At 37.2% G+C, this 13,392-nt stretch overlaps 1 protein-coding gene across 1 annotated transcript in view; it reads right to left on the bottom strand.

Annotated features, from left to right (window-relative positions):
• DCTN2-p50 (dynactin subunit 2) overlaps positions 1-13,392 on the bottom strand; it is a 194,615-nt gene that overhangs the window by 131,096 nt on the left and 50,127 nt on the right. Inside the window, exon 4 of the mRNA XM_090380696.1 lies at positions 8,816-8,883. Within this exon, the coding sequence (XP_090236822.1) occupies positions 8,816-8,883 (68 nt within the window). The remainder of the gene's footprint in view (positions 1-8,815; positions 8,884-13,392) is intronic.

Genomic DNA, 13,392 nt, shown 5'->3' with positions numbered 1-13,392 from the left:
AAAACACCTCCTTCATGGGTAAAGTCTACTCCTTTTCAGAGCTTGGGTATTTCTGAATATTACTCACTAAAATTTTTATATGAGCATTACACATCTCTTAAACATTAAATATCCAAATTTAATAATAAACCTCCTGCCATTGTAATTATAATGGCAGTAGGTTTTTCAAAATTTTACAACCTATATGACCATGCATGCTGATTCTCATATGTACCAACCATCACAAGCATATAATGCTAACTCCAATAGTGTGTCATTTATGAATGAAAAATTTTTTTTTTCCTGGTTGTTAATATTATGCTTAATTACACTACCCAACATGATTTTTATCTCCAGCAAATCAATGGTTGTTTCTGGTTAAGTTTTATGTATAGAATTTAAAATCAATCATAAAAATTTCCTATCACGTCTCAGTTTTAAGATATAGATATATAACTGGATTCTGTACAAAGGTGTCATTACTGTTCTTGAGGTTGTCATAGACATTCTCTCAGATATGCCAGACAAGCTGTACTTGCTACCTGGGAGTCTAAAACGCTGATGGAACTGATATTCGGGTGACACTCAAGTCAAGTGGACCCAATTTCGGCAAAGTCCGGACGGTCTGTGACAGCCAAATCCTCTGCTTGCACCTTCACGATGGTGGGACTGTTAGTAATCCTGGGTTTAACCTCCATGCACAAGTACATGGTGGGTGACCACCCAGGTGTGAACCAACGTAAGCAGGGGTCGAGGTGTGGCACCCACACTACATGGAGGTACGCCGCCCCTCTATGTTACCAGGCAGCACTAGGTGGTAGATGACTCTCATCAACCGGTGAAATACCACCACTTTGCTTATTGGAGGATGGAAGTGGTGGAACCCATGTTTAGTATCTAGAGCTAAGTTCCGGCCAACCCTTCCCTATCTCTTCCACCATGCAGTATGATTGATGACTTTTGAGGTTATGATGAATGTCGTGGCGAGATCCAATATTCCTTACATTTCGAGGGTACAGCTCTAAAACGGTGTTTGCAGGCCGGCCGCTAGTTAGTACACCGGACCGAACCTATTGGTAACTCTCTAGGAGGCTTCCGGATCAGCTAGTGTATAATCTTGCTACCTCTACTCTGCCAGATAGTGACTGGAGGGAGTCCGAGTAGTGTGTATGCAGGGAGCATTGTCGAGGCCACGTTATATCAAGGATCTGGGTATATTCTTACCACATGTACGTCATATCCAAAAATTTCATTACTTCATACAGCATGTCCCACCCACTTTTTCTTACTATTGAATACACCATGAATTATCAAACTAATAGAGCAAGCTTATCTGCGAAAAGATCTAAACCTCCCAAGGATTTCCTAATTCATTTCACAAATATACGTGGTCTCAATTCTAATCTCAACGATGTCCATTTCCACTTGCAGTCTGCCAAACCCCATGTACTTTTTCTGACAGAATCTCAGTTATTGGTTGATTCAACTACTGCTCATCTCAGATGCCCAAATTATTCACTGTATGATTCCTTTCGCTTCAAAGGTGGTACTTGTGCATATGTCCGTTCTGATATTCCCTGTCAGAGACTTGGCAATTTGGAATCTCCTCTCTTTGATCTTCTCTGGCTTAAAATCTCTCTACCTCATTGTGTCAAATTCATCTGTTGTCTCTACCGTTCTCCCAACTCCACTAATCACTTGGAGCTCTTTGACTTCCTCTCCTTGCAACTTGACTTTCTCCAGTCCAACTTTCCTAACAGTGAGGTAATTTTCCTTGGTGATTTTAATGTTTACAACTCCAGCTGGCTTCCGTTTTCTAGTCACACCGACCCAGCAGGTCGAGATGCTGAGGCTTTTGCAATTACTAATGACCTAGAACAGATTGTTCATTTACCTACAAGAATACCGGACAATCCTAATCATACAGCCAATACGCTTGATCTTTTTCTCACAAACAACCCTTCTAAGTACACGGTCGAAGTGAGAGGTCCTTTAGGCACTTCAGATCACAACTTGGTGATTGTCTCTTCTCCAATGGAACCTTTATCTCATGGCTATTCCCAACCTCGTGTTGTTTGGCATTACAAGAATGCAAAATTGGATGACCTGTGAGACTTCTTTTCTTCTTTTCCTTGGCCGGATTACTGTTTCAAAACTTCTGATGTCAACTTTTGCTCAGGTCGTGTCGGTGAAATTATTCTTGCAGTAATGGAATCCTTTATCCCACACTCCACTTTAAAATCTCGTCCGTTATCTAAACCTTGGTTTTCCAATAAATGTGCTAAGGCTGTCCAAGAGAAGAATGTTGCATATCGTAATTGGCTTGTTTCTAATTCTTCAGTTTCATTTTCTGCCTACACCAAAGCCCGCAACAATTGTAAAGCAGTTATTAATCAGTCCAAACTAGAGTTTGTACAGGCTAAGAGTAGAAAACTTGCTTCTTGCCCTAATGGTAGCCGAGCATTCTGGTCTCTTGCCAAAGCCATTGGCTGCAACTTTTGCCCATCTCTGCTCCCACCTCTGTCCAAACCAGATGGTTCTGTTGTCACTTCTGCCAAGGATAAAGCTGACCTGCTAGCTTCCCATTTTTCTTCCAGCTCATGTATTAATGACCTTGGTAAAACACCTCCCACCATTCCCAACACGCTCCATTCAATGCCTCCAGTGGTCTTCCGTCAAAAGGATATCAGAAGGATTTTGATGAATCTTGATGCTAAGAAAGCTCCAGGTCCTGATGGTATTTCTCCACTTGTTCTCAAAACCTGTGCTCCTGAACTTACTCCTATTCTTTGCCGCCTTTTTTCACTTTCTTATTCCAAAGGTGTTTTTCCTTCTGCTTGGAAATTTGCTCATATCCAGCCAGTTCCTAAAAAGGGTGACAGATCCCTCCCATCCAATTATCGTCCCATTGCAATTACTTCTACTCTTTCTAAAGTAATGGAGAAATTAATTAACCGCCAACTCTTAAACTACCTAGAAACCTTCCGTCTGATCAACGATCACCAGTATGGATTCCGTCAGTGTCGATCCACTGGTGATATTCTGGCTTATGTTACCCATTTATGGACTAATTCAATGGAAAAGTTCGGTGAAACACAAGTAGTTGCTCTTGACATCTCAAAGGCTTTTGATTGTGTTTGGCATAAAGGTCTTCTAAACAAGCTTCCATCTTATGGTTTGCCAACTGTTTTTAGTAATTGGTTATCCAGTTCTCTCTCTGATCGCTCACTGAGGGTGATGGTAGATGACTCTGTCTTCTAACTTCTCCACTAATGCCGGTGTCCCCCAAGGCTCAGTTCTTTCCCCCACTCTTTTCCTCTTGTATATCAATGACCTTCTTCCATTGACTGGAAATCCTATCCATAGTTTTGCCGATGATAGCACATTGCATTCAACTTTTCATTTTGAGAAACCTTGTCCTGCTCAATCAGCTTCAACTTCTCGAAAATCTGCTACCAATTCCTTAAATGCCGATCTTCAGGTAATTCTCCAGTGGGGCAAAGACAACTTAGTTGATTTCAACCCTTCTAAAACTCAGTCTTGTCTTATATCTCGCAAAAAGGATTCTTCTGCTCCTATGCTTATCTTTAGTGACACTCCGATTTCTAGGCAAAATGATATATCTCTTTTGGGGATTACCCTGACTTCTAATCTCTCTTGGCACAAGCACATTACAAATATTGCTTCCTCTGCATCTAAAAAACTTGGTTTTCTCTTTCGCTCTCGGCGTTACTTTTCTTCCAAACAGCTGCTCACTCTGTATAAATCGCAAATCCGCCCTGCCATGGAATATTGTTCCCACATCTGGGGTGGTGCGCCCAAAACCTCTCTCAGGCTTCTTGATTCCATTCAGAAGAGGGCAGTCAGATTAATGGTTCGTCTCTAACAGAGTCTCTCCACTCACTTTCTCATAGACGCACTGTTTCTGCTGCATGCCTCTTCTACAGATACTTCCATGGGCACTGTTCTTCTGAATTGGCTTCTATAATTCCCGCTCTCTCTTTCAAAACAGTCCGAACACGTGCCACCACCAGCCAACATCCATTTACTGTCCAACTTCAAACCCACAGAACCAACTTTTCATCTTCCTCATTTATTCATTCAACTGCCGTTTTCTGGAACAACCTTCCTTCATATGTATTTCCTGAAAATTACAATCTACAGAAGTTCAAGTCCAATGTCAACAAATATCTTCTTTTGTCTTCTCAACCTCCAACCCAAGCACAGTACTAAGTACTATAGGTTCTAATACCTCTCGTGTTTGGGGTCCACATAAAAAAAAAAAAAAAAATTACTGTTTGAAATACAATTTTTAAACTTATTAACTTTTGGTTGGTTTTGTTTATTGGGCTAAAAGTTAAGCAAGTACAACATTACTGTTCTTGCAATATAATATATTTTAATTTTGATGCACTTTTCCAGACAAGTCAGTATTTTTATTAATTTTATTACACCATTCAATTATTCAATATATACTGTATGATAAACTATGCTACAAGAATTCACCTTCTGTTCAAATTTACCAATTGCTTTTACTGTTTTTAGGTTAATGCATTGTTAAAATGGAGAAGACAAAGCACAGAACTTGCATCAATCACCCAGACAACTTCTGCTATGTTTGTGGACACTTAACCCCAAAAACTCAGAGGAAGAAAATATACAAAAATGGGCTCCACATATCTGTTGTATTACTTGTACAATGAACTTAAGGCTGTGGTTATATGGCAAGCTGAGAACATTACCTTTTGCAGTCCCTATGGTGTGGCACGAGCCCAAGAAACATTTCGACGACTATTTCTGCATGCCATAAATAAAAGGTATTTCCAAAGAGAGCAAGCACTGCATCAAATATCCAAATATCCCATCAGCAATTAGGCCAGTGCCACACGGTAAAGAACTGCCAGTACCTGTGCCACCAAAATCTTAGGGTATTGGAAGTAGTGATGAAGGTACAGAAGAAATCGTTTTACCAGATGGCGCAGAACAATGTACTTCACATGATTTGGACTACAAGCCAGAAAAAGAAAAGGCCCCCACACTACATTGAACAAGAAGAATTAAGCTTGATCAGGGACTTGGGCTTACCCAAAGAGAAGGCTGAATTACTTGGATCCAGACTACAACAGTAGAACTTACTCACCAAAGGTACAAACATTACAATATACCATAAGTGAAATGAAGAGTTTTCAAGATATTTTGCAATGGAAAACAACATGTGTGTCTGCAAAGACATCTTTGGTCTTATGCATGAACTGAACACTGATCACAATACCTCTGAATGGCATTTGTTCATTGATGTGTCAAAGCTAAGTTTGAAAGCAGTATTGCTACATAATGGAAATACTTTACCATCAATTCCTCGTGTTCATGCTGATGGCCTGAAAGAAACTTACGATAGTATATACCAGATTCTTGCTGCTATACGTTACAATGACTATGGTTGGAATATTTGTGGTGATATCAAAGTGATTGGATTGCTTGTTGGGTTGCAAGGTGGTTTCACTAAATACTGTTGTTTCCTGTGTTTGTGGGATAGTCGTGCAACAGCCAAACACTACATTGTACAACACTGGGATAAGAGATGAATATATTCCCGGCAAAAGCAATGTAAAGTATGTTCCATTGGTTGATCCACAAAAGTTTTTTGTTCCCCCTTTACATATCAAGCTTGGACTGATTAAGAATTTCACTAAAGCACTGGATAAAGAAAGCAGAGAATTCGCATATTTACTGAAAATGTTTCCAAATTTATTTATGCAAAGCTGAAGGAAGGAATTTTCATAAGTCCTTAAATAAGAAAGCTCCTAAAAGATGAAGAATTTCAAAGAAACCTGAATAATGTTGAACTGGCTGCATGGAGATCTTTCAAGGCTGTGGTACACGGATTCCTTGGAAAGAGAAAAAAAGAGAACTATGAGCAACTGGTGACAAACTTGCTGAAATGTTACAAGAGCACGGGGTGCTGAATGTCATTGAAAATGCATTTCCTTTCATTCCCATCTGGGTTTCTTTCCTGAAAACTTAGGAGATGTCAGTGATGAACAAGGTTGCTGGGACTCTGCCATGATGGGAGATTACTGTTGGTTCCTTAAATGGGAAAGCAATCTGGAGTATAAAAGGAAATCATTGAGTGGGAAACATGTCTAAATAACATATATTGTGTGTAATAATTACAACCATGTATGCTGATATTGTATAAAAACAAGGAATTTAAAAAATGCATATATCTTTTGATGTAGATGTGACAGAAGTAAAAGATTGATATTTTCATAATCAGGACATTACTTTTGTTCAGAATAACCAACTTTCATTCCAGAGGTATAATGAAAAAAAATTTTTGTCAGGTAGCGTTATTATAAACTGCACTTTTCAGTACAGTTTATAATGACACTACACGACACCATTCAGCACAGTCCTAATGGAAATGTCATATCTAATTTTTTTTTAACATTATTAGTGCCTCTCACTAATAATCCAAAAATTTAAATGAGCATGTTTTAAGTAAATATGTATATACTTAAATATATACATATGTATATAACTAAATGGAGCAACATGAAGCTTGCTTGCCTCTGAGTTGTCCTAATTGTTGTGTGTATTAGTATTAGTTTTAATAGTGGAAAATGATGCAAGAAAGCAAACTTATACAGCATCAGCCAAAAAAAAAAAAAAAAAAATCCCATTTCACCTATACATCCCCTCCAGTAGTTTGTCTACTACTTCCTTGAATCTATTCAAACTAATCCACTTCCACAACCACAAAAGGAAGCCTATTCCAGCAGCCAACCACCCATTGGCTGAGGGGAAACTTCTGTACATCTGTTCTGCAACCATTCTACCTCAATTTGAATCTATGCTTCTCATTGTGTATAGTCTGAGCAAGAGGAAGAATACCACCACCACTGAGTTTACTCAAGCCATTCAAACCCATCAACATCTCAATCAGATCACCTCACAGGTGCCTAGTCTCCAGACACTGCAATTTTCAGAATTAAAGCCTTTCTTGGTATTGGCACCCCTTTGTTCCCCTCACCAATCTAGAATAAATTTTGAATGAGGCTATAGTGTTTTAGTGCAACAATTTTGGTAATACTGTGACATAAGAGATTTGCATTTTGGCATTCACAGAGGCATCAATCATTAGCACATGGCATTCATAGTTCTTACCTCCAAATTTATTGGTTCCAAAATGACTCTGACACCGAAGTTGGTCAGTTGGTTGGCAGGCAATTTTGGAGTTTTATGGTATGTGCAGCAGATGCCATAATGCGCCAGTATTCACAGTTTAAGAAGCAAATAAAAGTGAGATTAGTGTCATACATGTACGTTTCTTTTTTTCTCCGCCGTTACCATAGTTACACCCAATAATATGTTTTTAACAAGTTTGTAAATGAAAGCTATGTTAGCATTGTGATATAAATTATGAACAGGCATGGGTGACAACATTGAAATAACAGGTGTAAAAACTAGTGGATTGCAACATGCATATGATACCCATTTCCAAATAGTTGCCACGCAGCATGTGAATATGATCAGTATCAGAGAAGCTGCTAGGAGGTTTGGAGTTGATGATTAAAAATTCTTCAAATAGGCCTCTGATTCATAATATACGGTTATATGGTTGGTGCAGAGGTTCCCAAACTTTCTCGGTTCACGGCACCCAAAAGTGTCTCAGTAATTTTTTCACAGTGCCCCTAGGCCAAAAGAAATACCCGAAAGTTCCATTTATTAAGTAGTTAGGCCCAAACAACTTAATAAGTAATGTTGAAACTGTGAACTGCCTCGAGCTAGTAGTTCGCACAATGTCCGACAGGTGTTCCGTATCGCTGTTTCCCTCGAAAATACACCAACCCAGCAGTTATAATGAATTATTGATTAAAAATCATCAATTCATAATAAATGTGTGTCATTCTTTTTTTTTTTTTTTTTTTATTGGTTGTTGGCACATCGGCTTCTGTGGCCGTAATGCACCTTCCAAGGTTTTTGCACTATTCTGATTCAAGCCCAAGGCGGAATTCAAACCTGCAACCTTTGGGTTGCCAGGCAGGCACTTTATCCACCTGGCTAGTCCGGTCGGTGTGCCATTTATTGCTTATGAAAGAAACTGTAATAGCAGCTTCCACATGCAAAGCTTTCAGAAGGCCTAAACAAGGCAGGCATCCAAAAGTTCATGAACATGTGCTTTCTTCTGTGCAAGGAAAAAAAAAAAAAAAAAAAAAAAAAATGGTAGTATGTCCATCGGTTGGGAAATTATTCAATTAAAGGCATTCTTAATATATTGGCCATGCTTATTTTTATCAGAACACCTCCTGACCATATAATTTTAGCTTCTTCACTCTTTTGAATAACTCATACATTCAAGAGGTGAGTTTTGATAAAAATAAGCATGGCTAATACATTAAAAATTTCATAATTTTATAAAATTTTAATTTAAAACTAAAAAGAAATTATGTCATTTAAAGGAATAAAATTTGCCAACCACCTAGGTTTATCTCACAGGAAACTCAAAGAAAGTATTGGCTGTGAGAGAAAATTTATGCGATAAAGCAGCCAAGAACTTCTATAAAAAACAACGTTTAGCACACAGGTCGCTGGCAGATTTCTAAAAGTTCATGTTATCATACTACCTAAAATGCATGACTAGGTAAGTACTTAAATTTTTTTCTTTCATTTCAGACCATATATTTTGGCAGTGCAGCTTATAATATTCAAGCAAATACAGTATGAGTATATACTATATAGGTTAATATGGTATATATTAATATATATAAACATATATATTATTATGAAAAAAATTTTTTTCATGTCTAAAAATCTTATTGAAAACATTACGTACCATTTCCCAATCGCCAGCTCTAACATCATACCCAGTTCTCCTACGCTGGTCAATGCGATCGGTAAAATCTAATAAAATGAAAACCACATCATCATGCTTTTAAAATTAAAGATATAATTTAAAAATACAACTCATTATTCTGCAATTATAGAATTACAACTTTTATCAAAGTTAAAAAACAAAATAGCAAAAATTAATATAATTCATAAATGTTATAATGCAGGTAGTTTACACAAAACAGACTGTAGTAAAATGATCTTGGGTGGACAGAACACTGAGTTATTCCCGATTTTTCAGGCCATACAACATGCAAATCAGCCCATGAACATACATTTCAGACATAATGCACAATGAAGATCAATACAATTCAAATTAAGTGATTTTGTTACCAGTTTGTTATCACCAAATGCTGTTTTTATTTTGCACCAACAATGCCATTGATATCAGCTACTAAGCACTGATTTATGGTAAATTTTTTTAAATTTTACTTAATTATTTAACAATTATATCACATTTCTCCTATTACAGATTAAAATTTCAGATAGGCAATGAAGTAGAAAAGGGTTTCTCTTTAAGCAAATGCTGTATAAGCTTATTTCCTTTCATCATTTTGCCAGTACTAATGTGAACCGACATACAATATGTGGAAAATATTCTTCTGAGTTTCACATATCATTTAATTTTGTTAATTGGTAAGGTAACAAAGTGTAAATCTATAAAAGTAAAGATAGCCCGTGGATAATATTCCTCCAAATTTTTCACTTATTAGAATCGCCATTAACAGAATTAAAATTCAATTCATAAACGTGATCACAATGAGCGGTGCTTAATGCATATTGTAAAGTGGGGAACCACTGTAGTGAGCACTGTAAGGCATATAAAGCATGCATAAGTGCAATGCATTCGTGGATTGACAAAAATCGCCACAAAAATGTGGCACGAAATGATTCACCCCTACCATTGTACCACTCCGTACCAGTCACGTACCGATGCATGACCCAATCAGTACCCCTACTGATTGCATCATGCTATCTTTCATCATTTTCCACCGTATTTAATAAAAATTTTGACAGAAAAAAATTTACAATTCAACGTGCCGAAGACTAATAGTGAGCATTGTAAGACATACAGAGCACATATACGTGCAATGCGACCGCCAAAACCACCTCCACCGAGTACAAAGGAGAGATCTAACCTATTTTGACAGTGGAAGAAATTACAGCTTGCAATGGAGTTGAACAAAGAAGCTGGAGAAGATCCATCCACATCTTCAGCGCCTTACATCTAAGAAAAGTTAGAAGTGAATTTGGAAGAAGTCGTGGAAGTTGATACTGGAAATGAAAATGATAGAGTCCTCAAAGCCCAACAGAAAACAAAAAGTGAAGGAGCCAAAACTGGGTGCCAGAAGTACTCCAAATCATTCAACACGTAGCAGGTGTAATATACAGCCAGAGCAGCAACAGGAATTAAGAAATACTGAAGCATCCATGCACAGTTTAAAAGTACATTCCTGGATAATGATTTCACTTCAGTCTGTTCCATGTGTGATTGGCTTTGGTTCAAGAATGATGTGAGGATTGCAGCAGCTCAAGATCACGCTCTTCTTCAAACAGCATTTCCAAATGAGGATGAAAGTCAAATAGCAGCTGTCATGCTCTCTCAAGAACAAAGTGATTCCAGTTCTATCGAAGTCAAATTGTTTTAAATATCATCTGATGCCACAGCACTTGCTAAAAACAGATTTGGTAACGGAACCAAATCTGTTTTCAGCTCATATCGAACGTCTTATATCTCAGAGGCTCCCATTCATGCAGGTTCGCGACCTGCGGCATTCATATGGCCAATATGGGATCTTCAGTCAAGTTCATCCATCAGAATAAGGATCAGAAAGATCCTCATTCTGATGGATGAATAAAGATGAAAATTGTTCCAAATTAAAAACTATTAGGAAAAAAAATATATATATATTAACAACAAAAAGTGAGTTAGAACTGGAACCTTTGCAGGTTGTAGGCCATTTAAAACTCCAAAATCCAGTTGTGGACGATATAATGTAACTAATTACATCATTGTTCATCACATCACAATAATTACATTTAATATTATTTCTATAACTGTAATACAAGAAAACCTTAGGGGTAGGTGCTTAAAATTAACACACAAAAAAAAAGAGTTGCAACCTTTTGCGGGCCAGATATAAAGCAACTAACTACATCATCAATCACAGCACACAGTAATTACATTTAATATTTCTATAACTGTAAATAATAGAAATATTAAATGTAATTAATGTGGAAAACTTTGAGTTGGGGGTTTCAGCTTTGCTGCTCACTGATTTGCTTATTCATAGTTAACTTTTTGAGACCCTGCTTTTTGAATTGAAGTCAGTTGCTCTGACTATTCATGGTATACACTGTCATCATACTTCACTCAAAATGGTAAAGAGTTCTATAATTCACTGAATTTAATCCTTCTTGATAACTTTCATTTATATGTACTCATGAAACCATCTGCTGCAATAATGCATTCATTGGCCTAGAAGCTCCTGTCAATCAGCACTACCCTGAGTGATTTATTATGTTATGCAATGACAAAAAATATTTTCTTCAATTTCAAAAATTTGCTGATTCTAAGCCTGAGAGAGAGAGAGATATTCTGTATTTTTAAATTAACAGGAAAACAAAGAAAATACTATGGTAACAGCAGTAAATATCAAATTTACAAATTAAACAAAAAAGAAAACTACCACATTGTATTTAGTATAAAAGTCAGAACACTCCACTGTGTAAATTTTTAAGTAAAAGTTATTTGTTCTTTGCCAGTGTGGCTCTTAAAATATGGGCCAAATAATATAAAATTCTATTTCTAAGAGCCACACTGCTGTTCAATAAATTAATTTTACTTTCAAAATCCAAGCATTTTTATTCTACTTACATCATGTTAACTGTGTGTAGAAGAGATTGCCCTTCAGCTCCTATATTTACCATATTGTATTATATATACATTATTTATGTATATACAATTTGTTGATGATCTTGATAAACAACCTCCCACCATTCCCAGTACACTCCATTCAATGCCTCCTGTGATATTCCATCAAAAGGATGTCAGAAGGATTTTAACAATCTTGTTGCTAAGAAAGCTCCACATTCTGATGGTATTTCTCCACTTTTTCTCAAACCTGTGCTCCTGAACTTACTCCTGTTGTGTGTCGCCTTTTTTTCACTTTCTTATTCCAAAGGTGCTTTTTCCTTCTGCTTGGAAAATTGCTCATATCCAGCCAGCTCCTAAATATGGTGACGAATCACTCCAATCCAATTATAGTCCCATTGCAATTACTTCTACTCTTTCTAAAGTAATGGAAAATCAATTAATTGCCAACTCTTAAAACAATCTAGAAAACTTCCATCTGATCAATGATCGCTGGTATTGATCCACTGGTGATATTCAGGCTTATGTTACCCATCTATGGACAAATTCAATGGAAAAGTTTGGTGAAACTCAAGCAATTGCTCTTGACATTTCAGAGGCTTTTGATCATGCGTGGCATACAAGTCTTCTAAATAAGCTTCCATCTTATGGTTTGCCAACTGTTTTTTGCAACTGGGTATCCAGTTTTCTGTCTTCTAACTTCTCCACTAATGCTGGTGTTCCCAAATGAACCTTCTTCCATTGACTGGAAATCCTATCCTTAGTTTTGCTGATGATAGCACATTGCATTCCACCTTCCAGTTGGAGAAATCTTGCCCTACAAAAACAGCTTCAACTTCTTGAATATCCACTACCAATTCCTGAAATGCCGATCTCCTGGTAATTCTCCAGTGGGGCAAAGATAACTTAGTTGATTTCAATTCTTCTAAAACTCAGTCCTGTTTTATATAGCGAAAAAAGAGATCCTTCTGTTCCTAAGCTTATCTTCGATGACACTCCGATTTCTAGGCAAGATTATATATCTCGACTGGGGATTACCCTGACTTCCTATCTCTCTTGGCATAAGCACATTACAAATACTGCTTCCTCTGCATCTAAAAAACTGGGTTTTCTATTTCACTCTCAGCATTACTTTTCTTCCAAACAGCTGTTCAACCTGTACAAATCACAAATCTGCCCTACCATGGAATATTGTTCCCACGTCTGGGTTGGTGCCTCCAAAACCTCTCTCAGGCTTCTAGATTCCCTTCAAAAGAGGCAGTTAGGTTAATTAATGACTCATCTCTAACAGTCTCTTCACTTTCTGCCTCATAGACATTCTGTTTCTGCTGCATGCACTTCCATGGGCACCGTTCTTCTGAATTGGCTTCTATAATTCCCCCTCTATCTTCCAAAACAGGCAGAACATGTGCTGAAACCAGTCAACATCCTTTTACTGTCCAAATTCAAACTCACAGAACTAATTTTTCTTCTTCCTCATTTATTCATTCAACTTCCATTTTCTTGAACAACATTCCTTCATACGTATTTCCTGAAACTTACAATCTACAGAAGTTCAAGTCTAATGTCAACAAATATCTTTTTTCATCTTCTTAACCTTTAATCCATGCATAGTACTAAGTACTATAGGTTCTAATACCTTGTGT

Source organism: Mastigoproctus giganteus, chromosome 1 (assembly GCF_048544385.1).
Source record: "Mastigoproctus giganteus isolate SK-2022 chromosome 1, ASM4854438v1, whole genome shotgun sequence".
In the NCBI taxonomy this organism is placed as follows: domain Eukaryota; kingdom Metazoa; phylum Arthropoda; class Arachnida; order Uropygi; family Thelyphonidae; genus Mastigoproctus; species Mastigoproctus giganteus.
Note: the sequence above shows the minus strand (reverse complement) of the source record. Positions and strands in the feature narration are given on the sequence as shown.